General features: G+C 40.6%; 1 protein-coding gene across 5 annotated transcripts in view; it reads right to left on the bottom strand.

The window, feature by feature from the left end:
- VCL (vinculin) overlaps positions 1–26458 on the bottom strand; it is an 80209-nt gene that overhangs the window by 28129 nt on the left and 25622 nt on the right. For 2 of the 5 annotated variants that reach the window (XM_075935750.1, XM_075935752.1), the window contains exons 3-8: positions 16589–16739; positions 14432–14540; positions 12936–13058; positions 10191–10351; positions 2289–2382; positions 394–541 (exon numbers count right to left, since the gene is read on the bottom strand). In XM_075935750.1, coding sequence (XP_075791865.1) covers positions 394–541; positions 2289–2382; positions 10191–10351; positions 12936–13058; positions 14432–14540; positions 16589–16739 — 786 coding nt within the window. Of the gene's footprint in view, positions 1–393; positions 542–2288; positions 2383–10190; positions 10352–12427; positions 12567–12935; positions 13059–14431; positions 14541–16588; positions 16740–26458 lie in introns of those variants that run through there. The other 3 variants (XM_075935751.1, XM_075935753.1, XM_075935754.1) reach the window with 2 other exon arrangements.

Genomic DNA, 26458 nt, shown 5'->3' with positions numbered 1-26458 from the left:
GTGATGAACAACTGCTTTCTCCTGGTATATCAGCCTGGCAACCCAAGCAAGGAGGGTAACTATGAATCATGTGAAATGTGTAGATTTATATAAAGGGCCTGTGCTTGTGGAATGATTTATATTGAACTAAATCCCCCATTTCTGCTCACTGATTTTTTTCAAGACAAATCATATTGCTACATGTTTGCAGAAAGTGACATCTGACTGACCTAATTCAACGTATTTTGTTTGATTTCTTCCAAGAACATTGGTAAATATAAACTGCTATCACCAAGGATTTTATCCTTTTGGAAGAGACAGCAACACGACAAACAAGATAACGTGTACACACCTACAAACACCACAGTGTTCATCATCACAGAGACACTGTTATATTAATAACAGAAGATTTACCTAGCTCGGAGATCAGCCACTTGATCAGTCATCTGGCCTAGCATTTTACAGGTTCCCAGAACCTCTCTGCGTTCTTTGCCTGCACACAGTTCTCCCACTTTTCCAGCTTCATCAAGGATCTGCCTTATAGCTTGCTCACCAGCATCTCCTAGTATGCAGAAAATAAGTCAGTATGTACCCTGAAAGACATTCATTACTTATTAAGAGGAAACTGCTAGTTCCACCATGACTTGCTGCACTAATCACACTTCATTCACCAAGTAAAGTACATTAATTGAAATGACTGGACAGACACACAGAGTGCAAGAAATCCAATACCTTATAATGAAACACTGTCCCTGCAACACTATAGTGGTGCTTTAATAACATATCCTGTCCCCCGGATTATGAAATGAGTCCCTAAAGGTGGTTTCATTTCTACTGATGAAGCACCTAAATAAAAGTTTAGGAATATAAAAACATTTTAGAAGAACATGATTTCGAATGGGATGGGGCAGGGTAGGCAAGGGAAATAGGAACTAACTTTCAAAGCCTTAGCTGTAAGGCCTACAGAAAAGCTTTCTTCGTGTTCAAAGAAGAGCACAGTAATTCTAGATGTTAGATTCTTTTTCGTTTTAAAAATGCCATGCAGGTATTGTAGGCATCTCTAGCACTCACAAAACAACATCCATATAATTTAGGAATGACTTAATGAAAGGGCAAAAGAACAGTAGAGACAGTGGATTTTAGATTAATTAGGTAACTTCAATGAAACCTAATGTCCTCCATGACAGATTTTTTTAAATCTAGAAACTAACAACTTGTTTGACTCACTTCTTAAAATGTATTTATGCCTTTTTTTAGAATGTTGTACACACCTTGTAATTCAATAATTAAAAGCCATGTGTAAATACAAACATTCTTTAAAAAGAAGGGAGCCAACTCAGTTAAAACTGGATTGTATTAGTAACACAAAATAATATTTTGTAGGATGCATTTCAATGACCTTTAGTCACAGGAAATCAAGACTGCCAGCGTTGACTGTGTAGAGAGCACTGGTTCTTAACCTTACTGCAGCCTGCACCGCTTTGGTTCTCAAAATATGTTCTCGCACCTCTTATTAAAGATCATTGAAGTAGGTCAGTTTTAAACCTAAGATATCTCATAAAAATCTGGCATGTCTCGCACCCCCAGAAAGGGCATCTTGCACCCCCAGGGGGTGCGTGCACCCCAGGTTAAGAAGCACTGGTGTAAAAGGAGGAAGGAGGGAGGTTTAAAACAGCGACACCACACAGCAAAAAGTCTAGTATTGCCACTCTGGTGCTACTGACAGACAATTTTTTTAAAATCAAGATCGTTGATGCATGAATTAAAAAAAAAAAAAAAAGGCAACTGGTTACGTTTAGCCACAAGAAAGTCTTACACTTTTTTTTTTTTTTTTTTTAAAGATAGGATGTCAAACGTATTAAGTTTATATGTTAAAAAGATATTTCTGGTAAGACCACGGGGGGAAACATATAAATAAAAATGGAAATATAGGCTGATCAATGCCATATAGAACTAAATGTATCAAGCACGGAGGTGCAGAAGGGGTTATTTTATTCTCTGTGCTACTGAGCCACATTTTCCCATGTTCATTGTAATTCATTACACTTTGGCTTTTTTTTTTCTAAACTGGCAAAAAAAGATAGATACAGAATTAAATATTGAACATATTTCCTAGCAGAATGGAAAAAAAGATTTGGTCACACACAGTTGGCATATAAAATTATTTTCTTATTGAATAAAGGAACACCAATGCATTTCTTTTCAGAATTCGCCACTTGTAATTTAGTCTAAACAACAAAAAACAAAACAAAAAAAGCAGGATCAGTTAGGCAGGAAGGAATACTACGTGAGTGGAGTATGAATATTACCTGGGGGTGCACTGGGGTCCCTTAGCCAGCCCTTTGCCTGGTTCATCTTGGAATCTATTAAGGCCAAAGCTCTCTTCATAGCTTCAGTGTCCTTTATAAAAGAGAATCCTTCACAATCATTCTCTTTACCGAAACATAGACAGTAAACACAATCAAAGCTGACAGAAAATGAAGCTTAACACAAGTCAATTCTAAACTCCTATAGAAACAGCTCAAAAATGTATTGGACAGCAGCAGATCAGTCTTTCCTTAAGCATTAAAAACAAGAGACATATTTTCATTTCACTCAAAATGCAAAGAACTCTTGCATGCAAGTTTTTAGTTATTTTTTCCGTTTGGTTATTTTCTCATTGGTACAATTCCTGGAGAAAAATAGCTGCAACAATTTTCAGATGTGGTACCTTGGAAATCAGGATTTTTCAGTGTCTACCAAGTTTCTGTAGCAACGACAGTGAACTTGGCAACAAGATTATGGTTTTCAGAAATGACTTGATACTATTGGAAGTGTCATCCTGACAATTTTAATGTATTTTTCTGCCTCATCTGTTGAATAACACCATTTTTAGAATTCATCTGCTCTTTAAAGTCAGACATTAGCTGAATCACTTTTGAGGAAACAACAAAGATGAGGAAAGACACACATTTACTTTCAAGTATTAGGATTCAGAAAATAATCAGAACTTTAAAATCAATAGAGACTTAAGATATGCATACATGGCAGGTCCTTTCAAATATATAAAAAGCTTTATCTCCTCTACCCATGGCTGTGAAATTTCAAGCTCTCCTTTCCCTGTGTGCTTGTTGACTTATTAAGTCTCCACTAGAGGCCACTGTGAGTTTTCTATCCAACATAGGAGAACACAAAATAATCACATGCAAGAAGTGGGGAGGGGACAGGGCCAGAATAACAGCTCTACAATAACCAGGTAATAAGGTAACACATTAGTTTACTCTAGAGGGTGTTAATGAGCTGCCCCTGCCACAGAGTCATGTCTCCATGATAGCACCTTTATGCAGAGTTTTGGTACTTAAGGGTACATCTACACTTGCTCCCTACTTCAAATTAGGGATACAAATGTAGCCGATCAAAATTGCTAATGAAGCGGGGATTTAAATATCCCGCGCTTCATTAGCATAATCTCGCCCACACGCTATTCTGCTCACCATCAGATTCCAACCAGGAAGTGCGCTCCGGGACACGTTAGTTCGAACCAAGGTGTTTGATTCAAATTAACATGTCTCGGAGCGCACTTCCTGGTTTGAATCAACTGGCGAGCACAATAGCGCGCGGGCGAGATTATGCTAATGAAACACAGGATATTTAAATCCCTGCTTCATTAGCAATTTCAGTTGGCTACATTTGCATCCCTAGTTTGAACTAGGTAGCAAGTGTAGAAGTACCCTAACACAGTAAGTCAGCCTGCCTCCCCACTGCCCTCCACTGTACAATCCCACTACCCCCAGACCAAATCTCGTATTTAGACCATAAGACACTCGAGGCAGGATTCAGCATCTTGTAGAATGAGGGGTACACTGGCAGCACTAACAAAGCTGAACCCCTTGTTTGAAGTGAATCCACGCCTTTGTAATCCCAAAACTAGATCACCATATTTAGGGCTGAACACACAAACTTAACTTGGTGCAGTTAGAAGAGTATGGACTCTTTCTTAGGGTGAGCCATTTTCAACAGACTATGCTTTGCTCTGTGACCTGCACCAGCTTCCTATTCACCTCTGAGCAGAGTCCAAAGGACTGGTTTCAATCTATGCTGTCCTACGTTTTGCAGGACCCAACTCCTAAAAGGTCATATCATGCCATGTTGCAACTTGTAGGTGGCTGTTGAAGTCAGGGGCTGAGTTTGAGCTCCCCCGGCCCACTGGTCGGACACGCTTATTAGAAGGCCTGTATCTCTGAACCTGCTTCCTCTACAGTCGGTCAGCCCTGAAGCGCACCAACGTCCAGTTCTAAGTGAAAGATCTGTACTTGGAGCAGCATTTAAATGGCTTCAAACCATCATAGGGCAGGATATACTGGTTTTTATTAACTTCAGGGCTCTCTAATTTGTGAATCGTCTATTTAATGCAAGGCAAGTGATAAGACAATCACCATGCATAAAAACATTTCACCAAGATGATAAACTCCTATCGCTTTTGATGGTTGCAGCATTCTGTTATTGCTTATGCAGAGCACAGGCGTTCTAAGTCTGAATGGATAGTGGGCAACGAGCTAGTCATTCCATAAATAATCGAAAAACAAAAGCACGAACTAAAGCTTTAAAAAGGTATACATATTAATCACTAGCCGCTAAATTAATGCTCTGACCCTGTAAACTTTAAGACTTAATGGGAATCTTTAACGGTGTTGAAAGTTAAACTTGTACACAAATCTTGGCAGAATCAGGGCTTTACCATGGAGAAATGGGCTTAGAAATTAAAGGATTTTTACAGCTGGGTTTCCCCACTGCACCCACATCTGAGGCACTGAGTATAACACCATGCTTTCAAGCTTTGGATACATACTCTGTATTGAGGTATGGACTGAAAACCCCCAGCAATTTTTTTCCACTTCAAGTGTACTTAATTTTAGAAACCCATGTCATCCTCCTCGATAATGTGCACTGATCATGCCCAAGAATTATATTTAAATCATGCTAACTGCAGTCCTCTTCACTGATTTGTGTATTTATAGTCAGTAAAATGACACTGAAAATTTCCTGTGTTTTATTGAGCTTCCTGTTTAGGCAACACAAGGCTACATGATTTTACTTTGTTTAAGCTTTTACACCTTTTTAATTTTAAAAAAGCCAAGTTGTCTTCTGTCACCTTCCTCATCAGCAGCAAAGCTCCGTTCCTGATCATTCTGTGGGTCTAAGTCTTGTCATCTTGTGTATCAAATACATCAATTCCTGTGTCTCCGCAAAAGCGACCGACATAATACACAGATTGAAATAGCTCCCCTTCGTCCCTCCCCCTTTTTTTGGTGTGGTGGTCAGTCAAGGTCTGTTCTGCTTGGATATTTCAATTTCTGCTAGGACACTCATTCTAGTAGCCAATAAATTGTTTTGTCCAATTCAAGAGCATCTCTTCTTTAAAAGCACAGATTACCAAGTGTCATATCAACCCCTGGACTGTCTAGGAAGCTCCACAGTTGAAGTCTACCAAAATATCAGTTGTTTGATACTAGAGAACCTGCTTTCGAACAGCAATTCATATGATCACTCTCAGCTTTTAAAGCTGTTTTAACATTGTCCTATCCCACTAGGGTTCATTTCTAGTGGACGTACTCCGTCAGAACAGGCCCCTTAACTGGACACACTTGATACTGTACTTGTTGTATGCTTCATCCCTTCAGCTCTGAGAGAGCCTTGCCCACTGTCAGACTTTTGGAGAGAGTTGGCGCGCAGAGATCGCTGAAACCTACAGTCCCTGCTGATTGATAATTGGCAAGCAAGGACCTAGAATTCAAAATGTGCATAGGGAAGCCAGTTTTCATACAAAAATATGAAGTAATACTTCAGTTTCTGGGCTTAGATCTCCCTAGAGTTCTGAAAGTGTTCCACTGCTGTGTCTCCCTTCTGACTCAGCTACATTTATGGTGTCAACGTTTTCCACAGACACAGAAGGTGGAACAACAGAAACTAAAGAGGTTTTTCCGCAGAGGCTGGATAAAACAGGCAAAATAACCATGGTTACCACTGCCTGAGTGGGGAAGAGGAAGTGGGTATTTTACAAGCCAACCCTCCAGCAAAGTTACCGCCTAGATCAGAGATTCTCCAACTGTGGATCAGACCTCAAGTGGGTTGAGACTCTGTTTTAATGGGGTTGGCCAAGGCTGGCTTAGACTTGCTGGGGCCCAGGGCTGAAGCTGAAGCCACGCCTGAGAGCATCAGCCCTGGGTGGTGGGGCTTGGGCTTTGTGCTCCTCCCACCCACACTTGGAGCAGCAGGGCTCAGACTTCAGTCCACCCCTATGGGGCAGTGTAGTAATTTTGTGGTCAGAAGGGGGCCACAGTGCAATGAAATTTGAGGACCACAGTCCTACATCGTCTCCTCTTTTTTGCTGCTTCACTAGTAATTTTGCAAACAGCCATAGAGCCAGTCCAGGTTGGGAAAAATGACAGTGGCAATGCTCCTGCCTGAAAGAGAATCTCTAAAATCTGACACTAGCCCTTGTTGCTGAATATTAACTACAACTTCTGAATCATTAAGTACTGTAAGTCTAGAGAAGTTGCATAATATCTGCATTTCTTTACCAAAGAAGGCCGTGTGTGGAAAGTACATCAAGTGCCTTTTCCTGGCGTATCAGCTAGCTTAGTCAAACAGGGTTCAATCCTGGGAAGCATCCAAGAAACATTCTGGATGCTTCCAAACAGCCCTCAACTCTCAGGAAATTCTACATCTTGCAGAATCTGTTCCCTTTTCACTACAGGCTTGCTCTCCTTCACCCTCAGTGGGAAGTATATGAATTGAGAACTGCAGTAGCAGATTCTCTTTTCCTAGTGTTGTTACAGCCTGGAGACACCTGAATTAACAAAGAAGAAGCTGAGCATTTAGATACTTAAATGTAGTTCATTTGTAGCCTCCTCCAAACTCATCTATTGGGATTTTTAATTTAATTGTTCATTAACAACATCTGCACATGAAAAACTTGTTGCAACTAGACAATTCAACAATTTAGTATTGCTTAAGAAAAATATCAACATCCGTTCAGCATTTAAATACTAAACCAACACTCAAATTATGTTTAATATAAAAAATAGTATTTAAGTAAATTCATGGTTTGCCAGAACTATAAATATTGTCTAAATTTGAAATCAACACTCAGTTTTAAAAACAGTGTTGGAATTATCTTAAAATAAAATGGTGTGCACGGATAGTAAAAACAGTTCTGCTCCACATTTTTTCCTCCACTTACTTTATTCCCTCTCTTTTCTGTAGGAATCATCTCTTTCCATTGGAAGTCTCCACCAGTAAGGAGAAGCATGCAACAGGTACAGCAAATATAAGTAAATTAATAGTTCCTTTCTCCCCAAATCAAACATTTGCCATATGTATCAATAGAGGAATCTACTGTGTGGAACCAGTAGCAAGACTACCAGTACAAGGACTTTTTTCTTCTCACAAGTGTTCAGTTGTAACATTTAATAGTGTTTGCACAATAAACAGTTCAACATACAAGCAATGACCAATGCTACACATCTAAAATGCAGGCAGACTACCATAATCTTGCATGTTGAAATATAAAATTGATAATTAAAGTACAGTTCTACTCTATATTTGCACAATGATATATTTGGAATACTGACCACAAAGCATACTTATGTATTATGCACAATGGGCAACATTTTCCACTTAAAGATGCTGTCAATATAAGCATTTATACACATGCCCCTTACTAGCTGAAATGTTTCACACAAGTTAACACCTCTTAAGAATTTTGAAACCCTCAGTATCTACTTTGGACTGCATTCATTTTAGGACAGTGTAAGCTTTCTGGTTCCCCATGCACTAGAATAATGAGGTTGTGTGTGTTTCAGACAAAGTGGGGGAATATTTAAATCCATAAGGAAAAACTAATTTTTTAAAAAAGTAACATCAGTTATGAGCTTAAGCCACTTGCCCTGTACAAAAGGCTTAAGTTCAAAGAAAAAAAAAACGTACTTATTGAGGAGTTGTGCTGATGAAAAGCAAGAGATTCTTCCCACAAAACTACAAGATGGGCAAAATGACTGAAACTACATCAAGCTTTTCAACGGCCTGCCTCTGCATAACTGGACTCTGCGATCATGAGCACCAGACACTAGTAACATATGATAAACACATTCCAGAGGAATTTCTCTTAAAAAATTAGAAGGCTCCCATCAATCTCTACAAGCAGTCTTTGCAGTGTCTGGATTTGTCATCACCCTCACTTAAACAGCTAGAAACTTCAGGGAGCCTAGCTCCCGCTGGTCTGCTCTAAGATCATTTTAAAAACCTCTATTAGACCTACATACATAAGTATGGTGTTACAACTGGCACACAGGAAAAAAAAAAACACACAGCACACAGTCTGCACACAGCACAAAATCGCACAGACATGCTTTTTTGTTTTAGTATCGAAGTACAGGTGTGGGGTGTGGAAGAAAGCTTACCTTCTAAAGGTGAGAAAAGATAAGAAACAGGAGAACAAAAACAAAGATGCATAAAGTAGTCATAATAAGGAAGTAGTAGAGTGGTAAAATACGTAAAATGCAAAATAAGGGTCAAGGCGCCAATATATAAGCTAAAGTGTTTTTAATGTCTGGATCCCAACAGGTTTTCTAAGGGGGAATTTTTCTGTTTTTATATTTAAGACAGACACTCAGACATAAGTTCTCATTTATTTGCTACTGTGCCACTGATCCAAAAAAGCCTATTAGAAGCAAACTCTGAAGTGGTTGGGATGCGACACAGTTGGCATCCAACCACTAATTGTGCTGTTGCATTTGCTGGTGACTGCAGCTACGCAGGATGTGAATGCACAAAGCAGGAGCTCTTCATTCTACCTATGCTCTATCCGTGTGAGCAGGCAGGCACTGATAAAGCAGCACTCTGTGCTAAGGGAACAACCGGGTTAAAGCAGCACAATGGCATAACCTTGCACATTCACTCCCTGTGCATGCCAGCAGCTGCAAACAAACGCAAATACCCTGGGCTGACGGAGTCATTTTTGTAAAAATCCCAGCTTCTCAGATCTCATTTCACATCTCTTCTCTTTCAGAAAGACTGTTCAGGACACAGCCTTTTTGGAGGTGAGGAGTAAGCAAAACATAGATGGGATACTAATTCCACCCACAGCCAGGTTAACTGAGCAAATCTTTTGTACTAATATATATATATATATATGGAGCGCTTCACCTAGTCTTTACACCACGGAAACATTTAGGTTTTTAGAGACAACACAAATGCAAACTAACTTGCCTGCTAACACATATGGAAGTGCCCTTAAGATAATATTGGATTGGGTGCTTAAGTACTACACCAAATTGGACAAATTTTGTACAGAACACAAGGGCAGCTACCGTGTCCAACTTACACCGCACAGTGTAAGATTTGGTCACCAGGACACTGAGATTAAATACGTTCTTTCATGAAAAGGAGTGTGCTACATTCTAGTACTTCCTGCTCTTTGGTTTGACAGGGATCAAAAACAAGCACAAACACGATCCCCTACTTGGCAGTACAAGTACAGAGTGTTTCCAATAAGCCACTGGGTCACGCGCCATATTTTTTTACCTATTTGTTACTATGACAGAAATCAACGAATAAGCAATGAGACAGGCAAGTTACTTTTATAAACAAGCTTTAACAGGGACCAAATTATCTCCACAAATAGTCTTTGTATTTTGATTGTGTGTGATTAGCTAGGCAGAATTCTGTTTTATTTTTTAAATAATTTTGATAAACAATATCAATGTTTATTTTAAGCACTTTTAAAATTTCACAGTTTTGAGAAACTCGGGGGGAGGGGACAATTATTTAAATGACAGACATTGAGATTCAGAAAGTCAAAGTTCTATAACTGTTAAAAACACAAATTTCAAACTGTGTCAAAATAGACACAGTAAACAGCCTTGAATTTAATTCTGGTAAGTTCTCAAGAAGCATTATCTTACACTGCTTATCTATACATTTTGATCATCATCAATAGAAAAAAAATTTTCATTATTTGTGTGAATACAGTAAAATAAGCATCTATCGAAAAATCATATTCATAAATAGGTTTGGAAGAAACTGATCTTAGCAAAAAGGCCTAGAATATCATGTGACATTTTAAGGTACATACACTCTATTCAAAATTCTTGAAAGCCTTGATGTATAGTTGCGGTGAGAACCTAAGTAGAATCTGACTTCTGTTTCCAGAAGGAGAAGCGTAAACATACCTTGCTAGCCCAGGCATCCTCATCCCAGGAAGTGAGCTGTAACACACGGATGATCTCATTTATTTCAGCACTCATCTTCTCTACTGTGAAATTGCGGTTTTTCAAGGCCTCTTCTATCCCTTGGCTTTTGGAACTTTTCGTAGTTACAAAAATCTTCATAGCTGTGAACATTAGAGGAAACGATCTAAGAAGATATATTTGACATACAAGCTTATCTTCCTCCTACATAAGCTCAGGAACAGTCAGCTAAATGTTTTGACCTGGACAGGAAAACATCATAAAGACTGGTGACTTTAAAGGCTAGTCTACACTTAATCAATATAGTTATACCAGTAAAACTTAAGCATATGGGATTTCTGGTGACAGTTACAAATGTTTGTAAACTAGCACTCGAACAAGAATAAGCTATAGTACTACAGATTGAACCGCTCTAGTCCAGAACTCTTGGAATCCAACCAGTGCCAAACCAGAGAAATTGCCAAACGAGGGAAGGTCAATATTATCTAGCAGCATTCCCAACAGTCCCACTGCTTATTGGGCTTTTCAGAAGACATTTAGGGGTAAATTAGTGCTAAATAACAGCACAGCACACAGAGCCAGGACTGGTGGCTATAAACAAACTTTATGGGACTGTGGGGAAACTTGGCCACACCCATAAGTGGACATCTGGCTAACTCTCATCATGCCAGATGTTGCTGGACCAAAGAGTACCAGACTAGAGAGGTTCAACCTGTAACTGTTTCTAAACTGGAGCTTTTTTTGCCACTGGAACTGTACTGTTCAATTATCATCATCAATCATCAGCCACCACAGGCTCAACTCCCGTTGGTGTCCAATGCCTCCCTCACTATTTCCTTCCATCAGCAGCTGCAACAATATAGAAGAACTGCCCAGGTTTTCACAGAATGTGAAGAGAGAAAACACGGTTGTGTAGTCCAGGTAGGCATAAGCCTGTACAGCCAGCGCAGTTTTTGTTGGGAAAATAGTGCTGTGTGGATGCATTCAGCCATGTTGGTTTTCAAGCAGGCTCTGCCATGATTACACACCTGTCCCATTCTTAGACTAGTGGTGAAAAAAAAAACCCATCTCTCGTTGCAACAGGAATGAAAGTTCTCCCACTGTTTTTTACATCAATGTACCATATATTCAACAAAAATACAGAGGCTATTCCACCTTGCCAGTTAAAATCCACCCTAGGGCAACAGTAATTTAAATAACCCAACTGCATCACAAACATCACTGTATTTAAGCACTGCCCTGACATGCAGACACGGCCATGTGTATTACACGTTGGTTTATCTTGCCTCCCAAAAAAACAAAGTCATGCTAGAATCAAGCTTCGACTCTGGTTTGGTCCTGTTTAAACACCCAGCCCCTTGGAGTCAGTTCCACAGACTAAGACGAAGGCATGTTGGCAGAGCATTATCACTGCTGTAAATTCTTCTGGAGAAAGAGGCCAAAATCTGAGTGGCTCTTTGTCAGTAAATTCACCTAAAAAAAAAAAATCAAAGGCAGGACAAAAGAAAGTCTTTAAAAGGAAATACACATGGACCAGTTGCAGGCCAGTTCTGTGCATCTTTCCTACATAGCTTTGTCCAAAAGCTTCCCTCCTCTGTTCTAATCTGTAACATTGCTGACAGCTGCAGCTTGGCCCTCCAAGTAGGTAATGTGTTTAAATGTGCTTTATGATGGACAAGGTGAAACTCACTCTGCAGCAAGAAGCTACTATCAGATCCATTTTCTATTTCATTTTGTGGTCAAGTCCCTAAAATAAAAGCAATACTTTAATGTACTCAACTGCCTATTCTCCTCTGCAAAACCCAGCTCTGCACTAGGGAGGGGTGTGAGTATGTTCATAAGTGAGAAAACCCTGACATACCCAGATGTGCCTCCCTCTCCCCCAACCCCACTTTTATCCTTGTCTTGGGGAGGGTATTTGGCCTCCCTCTGGCTCACATCACGAATTTTGCTTAATGTATAAGCAATTTCAGCTGTTGGATTGGCAGTTCTGCGCCTGGAAAAATCTTCAGCTATTAAGCGTTTCCCTCTTCTTGCCCATCTGTGGGATAAAATGCCTCATACTATGCCAGAGAAAAGGGTGAGAAATACAGCAGATGTGTGCCCCGTTTATGATATACTTTTCAATGGCCTTCCCCCCTCATTTATTTTTTGGATCCTTTCCCTTAATCCTGCCATGCTGTCAACTAGTTTGTATTAATGTGAGACAAGTTACGAACGTGCATCTGACGAAGTGGGTCTTTGCCCATGAAAGCTTGTGCTCCAATACATCTGTTAGTCTATAAGGTGCCACAGGACTCGTCGCTTTTGCAGATCCAGACTAACACGGCTACCCCTCTGATAAGTTACGAACAGACACTGAAAAACCAGGACAACCATAGGAGAGTTTATCCTTACGAATGCACACATGTAAACTGCCATTTAAAAATACTCAATCCCGTACACTGTGACAAGCTTGCAGGACACAAATATATTTGGTATAAATAGTATTAGTTTATGTAGCTCATGTTAAGTCGGAGATGCATAAAACTTTAAAATAGGAAATACCTAAGGTATGGACTTACAATGACAACTTGTTATCCCCTGCTCAGCTTCATGTAAATCAGCCAAACATTTATTTGTACTCAGCCCAAGAAGCATATTAAAGCTTCTATTTTTAATGACTATTACACACATGTATCCAAATTCAAATAATGTATTTGCATCTAATAATACAGCAGAAGCTACCTGAAATAAGGACTGGCAACAGCTCCTTCACTGTGTTCATGGAGTTTACCAGCATCACTCTGTGTTCCTGATGAGTCAATTCCTGCTGTCTTTCATCAATCATTTTGGCCATCTTTGTCATTCCTAGGTCGTACAATGAAGTTCGAGTGATAACACTGTTTATATATTGAGTTTCCCCAGATTTATGAACATTTTATAAAGCATGTCTAGGCTCAGTTATTTGTTTAGCTTTCCAGACAAGAGTGCAAACATATAATGAGTTATGATCCCACTGAAGAAGTTTAATATCACCTACTTTTCAATAAACAATATTTCAGTAGTTTCAGGGAAACCACAGATCCAGTTTCTAGTTGTTAATTCAAGATAGAATATAGGTCTCATCATTTTGAAATTTATTTATTATGAACTTTAAGAAAAGAGCTATACAAATAAAAACAATGAATAGCCTGCGTCAGAGAAATTGTTCAGCTCAGCAATGCATGACAGGGTAATTTAGAGCAGGGGTTTTCAAACTCTGGGTCAAGGTTTGTAAAGGAAAGCCACTAGCTGGCCATGAGATGCTTTGTTTACCTGCGCCTCTGGCAATCACAGCACCATTGATCTGTGCTGTTGGCTCTGTATCAGAGTCAGCAGCGTGGCTGCAGGCAGGAGCTGGCGCACGCTAGGAGCCATCTTAAAAGCTGGCTTCCAGTGTGCACCAGCTCCCGGGGAGCCGGCTGCCACCCCGCACTGCTGTCTCTCTATCCCCATGAACACCAGCACCAGCTCCTGCCTGCCCCCCATCCCCCGCCTCTGTATCAGAGGCAGCACAAGGGGGAGGATGCTGGTATGTGTGTAGAGCCAGCTTAAAAGCTGGCTCCTGCCTCCTCCCCCAGGCTCCACAGAGCCGCATCCCCCCACACACTTCCACGCTGCTGCCTCTGTATCAGAGATTCCCAGCTCCCCCTGCCTTCTGCCTCTGGTACAGAGGCAGCAGGTGGGGGCACTGCATGAACTGAGGGTTAACCGATGAACTCAGGGTCATCAGTTAACCGTGTACACAAGTGCACATTCACATCCCTAATCTGAATCATCAGAACTATTTCAACAAATGGGATTCAGCTTGGTGTCAGTGAGTGCACAGCTTCCAAAACTGTATTTTATGTTGTATTTTTGCTGTACATCAGCTTAGTACATTACTCCTTCAAAATAAAAGACATTATAGAACATGCAATTAACCTTCTCTAGGTTTATTCATATCAGAATATGCAAACACTGGTCAATTAAGTCACACTGAACAATTTTTCAAACTAGAACTACCACACACACACACACACACACACACACACACACACACACACACACACACACTTGTCAAGCAGAAAGGTAAAAAGCAGGTGGCCGCTAGTTGTTTTCAAAGCACCAGCTGTAGCTTTCTCCAAGATGTTGCCTCTGAACTACTGAGAATATAAAATTTCTTGCAAGAATTTATTCACAGAGGATTGGAAAGGTCTTACCTGGCCCCAGATTCTTTGTGTATGTCACCAAATCCTCCATAGTCTCTACCACCTCTGCCACAGTGAGGTATTCCAAAATTCCTTTGCAGACACGGATGATTTTACGGACCTAGGAAAAAAAATTCCAGCATTTATTAGCTCAAGCTATAATACAATAAATTAGAAATGATTGTTTGTTACTGAAACAGAAAAAGTAGCGCATTTGGTAGCATAATTTATAGAAAATTATGGTGGACTGTTGAATAAGTTACTCACTCAAGAAAGCTTCAGTAGCCAAAGTTAACATATCTGTATTTAAACACAAAACCTGCTTTAATATTTTCCAACTGTATGAAGACAAGGGATACCAGGGAAGAAGTAGTAAAATGGTGAAGAAGTGTATTTAACGGTGAGGAAGTGTATTTAACTATTATGGCACTAGAGAAAATATGCCAGTCTGAAGACAGTATAGGTTCAGGTTTATTATTGCTATTCTCAACTGGTTTAAAAAAACAAAACAAAAAAAACCCACACACTGAAACCAAACTATATACTACAAAGTCTAGCTATGAAAGGTAATCCATTTTTTGCAACAGATTTGTACATGTAGAACATATTATTCAATATCCCTTTTTAAAGAGGAGAACCAATTTCTTGAGTCTTCCAAAAAAACAATGCACATTTGAAAAGAAAGACTTCATCTCCTTTTACTTCACTATAGATTCTGTACACTTTGTCTTAATACTCTATTCATCCGTATCTGGGGTATAACTACTTTTTACAAGATTCAGACCAATGTGTATAAATGTTGCCTCTTCAATTCTTCCACCACATGCATCAGAGCATGGCAAAACAGACAGATCCCATGGCACCATGCAATCTTGTTTTAAGGATGTAACTTGGAAAGTACTGCTTGTGATGGATTCAAATCAAACTCCAAGTGCTGACAAGTCTGAAATTATGCTTCTAACATGTAGCTCACAACTATCGCTAAAACGAAGGCTCTGTCTACACTTAAATTTACTTTAAACTCAAAGTGTGACCATGGTACAAGTGCTGGGAGAGAGCTCTCCCAGCATTCTATGTAAACCACCTCCACAAGGGGAGTAGGTGTAGCCTGGTTCACACTGGCGCTTTACAGCGCTGTAACTTGCTGCACTGGACGGGGATAGTTTTTTCACACCCCTGATCCAGAAAATTACAGCACTGTGGAGTGTCTATGTACACTTAGCCCAAGTTAGGTAATCCAACATTCAAAGAAGGGCTCTCTTGAAAGATGCGAAAAGGAGTGGTTGGGCACATGCTCCATTTATGAAAATCAAAGCCTGAATTAAATACATGTCTCTTGTTGACTTTAGTACATCACAGCTGAGGCTGAGAGGTTTTAGAAAAGTTTAACTTTAAAACCACTGCATTCTCTTCTTAAACAGTGGCTATATAGTTCAAATAGCATAAATACTTTAAGGTGAGCATGCCCATAGTTCTTTGTGGTCCCGATTCTAATCACTTGCAAGAATGCGTACCATCACTAGTGCCACATTGTAATTCCAAGCACTATCATGACAGTTTCAGTAATCAGTGTGTTAACAATGAAGCAGCAACACTGGCGCTGGAGTGCTCACATACCATGGGAAGGAAAGCAAAGGGAGACTTTGCAGGCCAAAAGGTAGGATACGGGTAAACATTGTAAGCAGCAGCAATTTTTCCTTAACCAAATAGGATACATATTGTTTATAGTGATTTAACTTCCTCTTAAAGGCACGATGCTTGTCACTAGAAAACGGGAGATACTATATTCCTAAGAAGGGGAAATCTGATCACAAAAGTGAAGCAACCCAATTGTTTCCATTACTGACACCATATACAAAAACATTCACAAGATGAAGCAGAAGCCTCACTCTCTCCTTGCATCTATGGGATTACATGAGGTCCTGGGTTCCATGCAGAGGGAGAGGAATTAAGAAGTCCACAAAAACCTATAAGTAACAAGGCAGCATGAAAAGGCTTTTCTTGGCAGGAAGATAGGCAGAAAGAATACTTCCAACCTACCCAGAGTCCTTGTCACAGACAATTAATTTAGTGAAGTGCTGTAAATTAGCAAATGTAAATTAAGTGGGCATATGAGATAATACGATGCAGACTGATAGAAGCTGATGTTACAGGTACCAGGACACCTACCTCAGCCTCATCAAATGTCAGAAGCAAGTCTGATGTTCCAGAAAGGATGCCTCTAGAGCCATCAATGAGATAATCACGAGCAGGAACTGAATAAGGATCTGCTTGCAACATCTGGGCTGCTTGGACGAGTTTAGTGCAGGCGTTCTCCACTCTGTGTGCAACAAGATACAGCCATTAATACTTAGCATAACTGCCAGGAAGTAAACAGATGCATCCACTTGTGGGGAGTTGAAATCTCATTATTTGTAACTATCCAAACACAGCAAGCAAACTGTTTATCCATTCCAACAAACCAAAGCCCATTTATGGTTTGAACGTGTGAATCTAAATATTTACACATTACTGATGATGAAGTCAGCCATTGTCTTTAGAGCAAGATGCAGTTCTTTGTTTGGAGTCTTACCAATCTCAGGCAAAATACTGATGACAGGAATGCTCCAAGTGCCAACAGACATATGAAATTCAACCACACTGAGGCCACAGGCTACAGACACTAACAGGACACAAAACACCATTTTAATTCCAACAAACGAGGAGGCCGGGTAGAGGGACAGTTTTTCCAAGATCATAGAATCAAATTAATCACTGTGCAACATCCTGGCACTTGTATTACATCCTATTGATGTCTATGGGCAAAGCAATAAGTCATAGCTGTAAGTTTAGATACCGTCCTTTTGTTATTGAGTCTCTGCAGATCCTCATTTGTTAATGAAGAAACTTTCCAGCTCTTTAATATATATCATTACTCAAGTATATGAATATCATGTAAATAGGCAAAAGATCTGCTAACAAGTTAGGCAATTCAAATGCAAGATCTCTCAACTACCAATAGAGAAGGTTGCAAATACAGAAGGTCTGAGTGTTATGGTGACCCTTTAACTGAACACCACAATAGCTCCGTCTATACTGAGCGCTCCTGAGCAAGAAAATATGCAAATGAGGCAAAGCAATGAATATCATTGCACCTCATATGCATACTTAATGAGCCACCATTTTGCACACAAAAAAAAACCCCTCTTGTGCAAGAGCTGTTCGGACACTTTTTTTCCAGGCAGAACGGCTCTTGCGCAAGAGGGGTTTTTTGCGCAAAAGCCCCTTGCGCAAAAATGGTAGCTCATTACGCATGCAAATGAGGTGCAGCGATATTCACAGCTTCAGCTCATTTGCATATTTTCTTGAGCAATTGAGCGCAGTATAGACGTAGCCAATGAGTTTTAAAACCAAGTTAATTCAGTCCAGCTACTTTAAATGCAGCACTCAAGAAAACTATTTTGAATGAAGGTGTTAACCTTGCATCAGTTAATTTTTTTCATTTTTCGCAAATGCTATCCTCTTTGAACATGTCACTCAGAAACTTGCTTGTAGTAAAGCAAAAGCTTGCTTCGCAGCCAGATTTCAAAGCTTTAATACAGAAGTTCAAAACTACTCAACTGTTAATATGGCCCCTCATATCCCGATAGCATCCCAGCACATAAGCTAGCAAGTAGTTGCTCCAACACTAGCAATCAGTGAAGCATTTTGCCAAGAAGTTTAACTCATTGATCAAACAGTATTCATATCTTATGTTCACATTTCTCTGAGCATTCATAGAGCAAACATTTGAAGTGGTGCTCTAAAGCCTGGTCTACACTATAAACAATGAGTCCACACCAACAAGCCAGTTCAGTCGACTTTAAGGGCCGTTCAAGTTGAATTCTGTATTTCTGCTCTTCACAAGGAGTAACAAGAAATTCAGCCTTGCATGGGCAGCGTTGGGGTAGTGCAGACACAGCGCTGTGAAAGTTGATGTCCTTTGTCTCCAAGTGGTATCCCACAGTGCTCCGCTGTGACCGCTCAGGCCAGGACTTTCAACTCTGCTTCTCTCCAGGGGCACAGGAAAAAGCCCTGAGAAACTTTGAATTTTAGGTCTGGTTCCTCCAGCTGTTCAGCTAGCACAGATCCAAAGGCGAAAATGTCGGAGGGATGACATGTTCAATGAGCAAATGCAATCAGCACACTTGGAAAGGGCACAGTTAACTGAATGGAAGAAAACGCTGCTGCAGGAGATGCGAGCGGAGTGCGAGCAGGGAACGTGAAGTGAAGAAACAGGAGGACATCTTGAGGATCACGGCAGAGCTGATGAAGCATCTGGTAAACTCACAGGAGATGCACAGGCACCCCCCTTTGTCCCATGCAACCCACATCCCCGCCTCACCACATTCCCTAGCGTCCTCTCCCTGGTGCCCTAGAACTAGGGGGAGGGAGGAGTCAAGGGCAGCTTCACACTCCACCCCCAGGGAGGTGTCCTGGGACAAAAGGCTGTCATTCTTATGCCTGTGCGATTGCTGAACGGGGGGCCTGAAATACGCCACTTTCCCTTCTCTTCTCTCCCTCCCCCAAGCTCCCACACTGAACTCTCCTTGTGTGTTCCTGCTTCCTTGTGTCCCTTAAATAAAAATGCATGATTTCTCATGCTTGTGTTACACAAGGAAGTGGGTGGGGAGTATACTGGGTTTATACTTAATGCAGGGGTCACCTTATTAAGAACAACACGCATGACCTGTCGTATTGCTGTCTGGCCAGTCACAGGAGTACAAAATGGAATACATGAATTGCCCATGTACCAGTGGTAGTGTACACTTGGACAAGTATTTGAACAAGAGATCCTTTCTGTGTTGGAAACTCACAAAGGGAAGGGCCAGGATAATCAAGATTACAAGGTTTATGCTCCCCAACTATGCCCTTCTGGGGTGTGATAAAAAGTTTCAAAGCTTCAAAGCACTGAGACACATTTTTAGCTGTCTGGGTAAATCATTCCCAGCCTTGTAACAGATACAAATTCAGATATATGACCTTCTTGGCAATACAATACTGATAATGCTACTTGTGGGTTTCCCTCCATTTTTTGGACTCCTCCCCCATAGGGATAGTTACAGCCCAGTACACAGATCCTCCTTATGCTGATGTTAGTGTCATCCACCAATTTAAATTGTAAAATATCCCTGAATAAATTTCAGTCGGACATCAAATACTTACTACGCCAGTCCTGAGACTAACCAACATTTATTACCCTAAGAACATTTTACCTTACTCTCTTCATGCTGACCAGAGTTCCTCCTGATAAGCATCTAGACACAGTGCTAAGTGCAATGAGATCATTGAAAGTAGACTTATCCGTCCTATATTCCTGACCACACTGAGTAATAAAACATACAATGCTTGAAAAAAACTGTCAGAACAATACAAGATTGAGTCTACTCAGGGGAATCACTGGATGACAAACAGGCCAGCGAACAGACCTTATCATAAGACGCAGTCTTCAGTGAAGCATCTGGTCAGCTCATTAGGGGATAATACCCAGAATTGAATAAGAAAATCCATTAAGACCAGCAAGAGTCAGAAAACAGGAACAATCTGGTCTTTACTACGTAAGAAGTAGTTGTAGCTTCAAGCGATACATACTTCACTAAAGTTAGTTTCCTTCTGCTGAAAACAGTTAAAGCTACATTATATTTCTTCTTTTCAAACACAGTAAGAAAGGCATTAAACAGGTCACCTATCTACCCAATTCAAAGTCACAAGCTCAAAAGTGCTGAATTTGCAAAGAGGAATTTCATGGCCATTTGGATAGAAGTCACAACGCAGCTACAGCTGTATTTCCCATTTGTGAACAGCTCATGTAAAAGTAACAACTCTTTAAATGTCTTAAAGATTAAGCCAAGGAATGGAATGTCTTAGCTGAATTATAATTTTAATTTAAAAAACATTTAGAAGATTTAAAGATGGATTTCTGTTTTAATCATATAAAGCCCAGGTTAGTGAAAACTTCCACACATTTACCTCTCAAAATATAGTGCTTCAGAATATGTGCCTCACCTGCAGGAGTGTGATTTTTGTAAAAGAACAAAATAATGTATTGCTCAATAAAAAAAAAATTAGTTTAAATTGCAAACCATGAAAAAACCCACAGTCACAGCAGTTACCTTCTTTTTTTTCCCCTCCAACAGGCACTATATTTAGTTTGTTTTTTAAAAAATGAACAAAAAATTAATTAGATTCAACCAGGGAAAAGAAAGCTTTTAACTTTCATTATTGGTATAAAACATGATTTCATATCTTATTTTGTAAAATGACAAACTGATATAGAGGAACCATAATTATCTAAACAAGTTTAACTACTAGGGCCAAGTTTAACTTCAAGGGAAGCAGATTGTGGATTGGTATAAAGGATAAAAAAAAATGTTTAGAAACTCTTTTTTGTGCTTAGTTCCATACAAATAGTTAAGTAATGAACCTAGAGTTTATTTACTCCAACCCAGTAAAATGATTAAGGGACTAAAAAGACAACTATATACTACAATTTTGTTAACACTAATCCAGGGGGAGGAGGAGGATGAATGGTGGGGGAATTTTACATCTAGTGTTTCGGTTTTTATTCTCTTCTGCAAGATTTTGAAAACGGTTTCCCCTCAACCAATATTAGTGTCCATTTATACAATCTGTAAAGAAAACAAATGTTCCGACACTTCTCTGCTAACAGTAAGGCGATTTTTCAGGGGCCTGAGGATTTTTTTGGTTCATTTTAACATAAATAATGCATGCTAATGACTATCATTTGAAATGGAAAAACTACTTAGTTCTAGAAAGCTGACTGCCAGACTGTCAGATCACCTCTACTGTAACACCAAGCAGCAACACCACATTTATAAGCGATAGATTAGATATAAATATATTTCAATACTCGTTTTTAGACCTAAGCAGAACACCATGATGCCTTGTAATGAAATTGGATCCATGTGTGTCGAAACATCTATATTTTTAAACACCAGCACCAATCCTTAATTTTAAATGCCACACAAAAGCTCAGTTGCTAAAGATAAAGTTTAATTGCTGCAGGTGTGCCAATATATCTTTCTCATGTTTTATGCTATGATGTACTTCCCTTCTGGTACAATTATTTTATATTACATTTCATTAGTCAATGACATTTGCATCGTTCTGTTGGAATAAGTGACATTAGAGCAGTTTCAAGCTTGTGTCATAATTAGAGAAATGTTAAAGGGCTCTTGACAATCAATCATTTCTTCAGAAACTAGTTTCCACAAATGTACGAAGTACACTTGCAATTTATAGGAACAGTGACATTTACCACAAGGAACACAATGTAAGGTTGACCAACAGACATCTAGTTAGTAGACAGGATTTGCAATATGCTGTAAAAAGATAGTGATACATTTAAAATGCTATTCAAATTTTTAAATAGAATACCCCATACTGAACAGCTATTTAAAACTAAAATCATGCAGGACACGAGACTGAGAAATTGAAAATCCATTTGTTGAATACCAGGTTAGTCCTCAGTGTTTCCAAATCCTTATTAAAATGCTGCATGAAAGTAAGCTGAACCTTCTGAATCCTTTCCAGGTTTTGGTAGTTCTATAGGAAACATACATACCCAAACAGTGATCCAATGAAATTCTGCATTCACTTGCATGTTTGCTTAAATTTTCCAATTAATATTCTGTAACATGACTTCAAATAACCAAACTTTATTTCCCTTAGGCACCTACTCTGAAGTTTTTTATTGCAAGTTGCTCATTATAATAGCAAGAGTTAATCTTAAAACACCATTTTATAGCAGTTCTCATCTCTAAGGACCCCATGTGAAACTTCAGTTACACCCACTGATCTCTTTATCCACCTCTAAAATGGAATCAAAACATTCGCTGGTAGTAAGTAGAAACAAAACCGTACATCAGAGCAGGTTATTTTTGAAAGTTTTATCTAAAATTACTTAGGCTGCTAAATCGCATTTCCAAAAATATCTTGGAAGCTAGGAGCCTTTGAATATTCTACTCTTTGTCCAAATGAAACTGATTACTTAAGAACCCATCAGCTAGGACTCAGGATTCAAAGGCTCTTCTTTTGCAGTCACTGAAATTCACTCCTCCTCACAAGTCATGACCTGCTGGGCTCTCATGCAAAACATGGCACCTCCAGAAAGACAGATCTGTTGAACATCATGAAATGCCCCATTCAATCCCAGCTAAGATGGACGTCTGCCACCTATTTTATTCACCAGGAGAATTCCTGACAACTAACCGAGCAGGACATCTGTGAGTCCCATCTCCAGCTCAAATATACATCTGGCTCAGGTTTGCCAACCGTCAGTAAATTCACAGTCTAAAAACAAAAACAAAAAACAGAAAAAAAAAAAAAAAAAAAACACACACCCCTAAAATTAGACCTGTCCATAAAATCATTTAGATATTGGTTAAAAAAACCCACCATGATTTACAGTAGAGCTAAGGAGTCCCCCAGGAATCTCCTGGTGAGGGTTTCCTCTGACCTGCTGTGAGCTTGCGATGACTGTGCTTCTCTGCCTTTGGCTTTGAACTCTTCTTCGCTATCGCTAGCATCAGCACAGAAGCAATTTTTGGTGGGCATGCAATGAAGCACACACTCTTCCCAGGCTCCCCATCCCTACGACTGGGGTAGGCGGGGGGGTTGGGTAAGGTATGAGGTATAGCAGGTCAGGTGTAGCAGCCTCCCCGCCAGTAAGTCACAGCGGGATGGTCCCAGGTCTCAGCTAGGTGAGTGAATCCTGGGCATCCTCTCCCAGGGAAGGAGGAGGGTCGGAGTGGGATGATTTGGGCCAGGGAGTGGTGACAGGGAGGCTGTAACAGACATAGAATTTTGTCTGCTTGCCTGGCCAATGTGCTGCAGGTTCAGCCACCTGTGTTGCAGGTTCACACTTTTCCCTGAGCAGCCTGCCTGCTGCCTGGCTCGGTTTGCCAGCTAGGCTGGGGTTTCAGATGCCACAAGTGTCAGCTCAGCTGAGAGGCAGGAGTGCTGTGATGTATGAATTAAAACATTGAACCATATTCACTTTTATCCTTTTGAGCCATCTTTGTATTACACAAGAAAGCATTCATAAAAAAAATGTTGGTTGCCCATAGTGTTTTTCTAAACTGTCCATAAACATCACTCTCAGCAGTTGGCACACTAACCTGACAGGGTCCCAACCCAAGGAAAAGTGTCTACACATTTTCCACAAAAAAGCACCAAGTTTCCTGACATGAGCTGAATGATTATCCCTAGCACTATGATAAAGAGTTAACACCTTTAAGATTATCCTTATTTTCTTAATGATCTTTCAACAAGTGAAAGATATTGTATGTTAGACACTAAAACAGAGCTACAAGCAACTCATCATGACAAGGAGCATTTCTTCATTCTCTAAAGTATCTAACATGCTTTCACCATGGTTTAAATTACAGTAACACAATTTATGGGGAGGTCTTAAGTTTCTACAATTTTGCCATGTCACGCAAAGGTCAGGTCACTTCACTGATAAAGCATTTTTTTAATTAACAGAGAATAAAAATGTAAGAGCCCTCTCTGCTGCAAATTCCAGACCACAGCAGTAGTAAAGACTAATTATTTTTCAGTAAATGGTTCTCATGTAAGTACTTATGTATTTAAATGACTTTTCCTTAAGTATCTTTGTAAAACACTGGCTTCTATTCCACCACCATGAGTAAGTGTGGCAAGGCAACGCTAGCCATGTGAAAAGATAATAGCAGCTCATAACCCACCCACATAAAATAGCACTTGTGACACCTGATTTGTAACTTAACCCCCCCCCCCCCCAACCTCCCACACACACACCTAGGGCTGTCAAGCAATTTAGAAAATGAATCATAATTAACTGCAGTTTGAATTGCACTGTTAAAGGAGAGTATTGAAATTATTTTGGCTTTTTCTGTATTTTCAAATAAAGGAGCAGGGCTGGGCTCTGGGTTTCAGCCCTGCTTGGGTTTTCGGTCCCCCTTGGGGCATAGGCTTCAGCATGACACAGGGCTTGGAGGGCTGCACCAGGACCTCCTCCCCCAGGTCAGAAGCTGCTACAGCCCCTCCCCGCCGCACCACCACTGATGCCTCTTGTCCCACCCACAGATATGCAATTAACACATTAAAAATTGATGTGTCAGTTTTGCTTTCAGTTATTCACAGGTGTTAACTGTGATCGACAGCCCTGAAAATAACCCAGATTTCACAACTGATACTTGCACTTGTTATACTGAATATCGCTGCTGCTCAAAAATGGTGATTCTCTGAGTGTCTGCATATTTATAATTATAATATTTATGTTCTAACATTATATTCTTTAAATTCTGTAAGCATCAGGAATAACACAAATGTAGCAGAGTAATTAATTGCCTGAAGATCTTAGGTATCACACTAAGAGTCAACATCAGACATGTATGTCAATTAAGCATGCACACCTGTTACCAAGCTTTCATTTTTGGTCTTACAAAAGAATGAAGTCTATAACAAAAGCTGAGAGTATACTTTTAGCCATTGTTATGATTTAATGAAATTAATTGATGCACATGCACACACTGCTACTTGCCCAGCGTTTCCAACTCACCCCCTTTTTGCTTCTCAGAATACTTCTCCTTTTTACTAAAATAAAGCTAGTAATATGAACAGATTTCTCAAGAGGAGATTTAAATGAGATACTAGTTATGGCCCCGTTGGCAGAGACAATTAAGTAACAGGATCAGATTTTTAAACTATGGTGTCACTAGTCTGGATTTGAATTATTTTAGTAGACAATGAAAGATGTCACCATGTGATGGCTGCCAAGTGACCTATATCAACTGAATTTGCTGGTCTCAGTCCCACTCGTACAGGAAAGCTTCACAAAGCCAACACGACAGATAATGCTAATTTGCACTCTTGCAGGCAATCTCACAGAAACTAAAGCCTGAATGGATAAGGATGCTGAACTAATCTTATTGCCCCCAGTAGCGGTCCCTCCAAGTCAAGGTTGAGTTACATCAGCTGGCTGGGGATGAATAGAAAGAGGATGGTATGAGACAGGGTGATGGAGCATACACTGCATTGCTATCACCTGCATCAGATCTATTTTGTGGTTGGTCGACTTGTAGCACCAGAGCTGTCAAAGAACTGTTAAACATTAATTCATTTAGAATAAACTTTTGTTATTACAGGCAGTCCCCAGGTTATGTACAAGATAGGGACTGTAGGTTTGTTCTTAAGTTGAATCTGTATGTAAGTCGGAACTGGCGTCAGCCGCTGCTGAAACTGATCAGTTTCAACCGCAGCTGAATCTGGATGCCAGTTCTGACTTACATACAGATTCAACTTAAGAAACCCAGGTGTCCCCAAGTCAGCTGCTGCTAAAACTGATCCGCGGATGATTCCAGGAAGCCTGGGGCAGAGCAACTCTGCCTCGGGCTTCCTGTAGTCAGCTGCTGGTCAGTTTCAGCAGCGGCTGACTTGGGGACGCCTAGGGCAAAGCAGCTGGAGTGCTGCTGGGTTGCTCCAGTAGCACGGCTCCTCGGCGCTACTGGAGCAACCCAGCAGCACCCCAGCTGCTCTGCCCCAGGAGTCCTGATTCAACCCGGCAGCCCCCAGCTGCTCTACCCCAGGGGTAGGCAAGAAAAGCCTGGTCTGCTGGGGGGGGCATTAGCTGTACCTCCCCACCCTCAGCAGACCAGGGAGACGGGAGTGGCGGGACCACCCAAGTCCTCCATGGCTTTGCTCCGTCTCCCTGGTCTGCTGACCTGGGAGACACGGAGCAAAGCCACAGAGCACACGGGCAGCGGGACAGTCCAGGCACGCCTGGGCTGTCCCTCTGCTGGCGTGCTCCGGGGCTTTGTTCCCCATCTCCCTGGTCTCCTGGTCAGACCAGGAAAACGGAGAGCAAAGCCGCAGAGCACGCCCGCAGCGGGACAGCCCAAGCGCGCCTCGGCTATCCAGCTGCGGGCATGCTCCAAGGCTTTGCTCCCCGTCTCCCCGCAGACCAGGGAGACGGAGAGCAAAGCCGCGGAGCACGCCCGCAGCGGGACAGCCCGGGCG

The sequence above is a fragment of the Pelodiscus sinensis genome, chromosome 8, assembly GCF_049634645.1.
Source record: "Pelodiscus sinensis isolate JC-2024 chromosome 8, ASM4963464v1, whole genome shotgun sequence".
NCBI classification, from domain to species: Eukaryota; Metazoa; Chordata; order Testudines; family Trionychidae; genus Pelodiscus; species Pelodiscus sinensis.
This window is presented reverse-complemented; position numbering and strand designations above follow the sequence as displayed.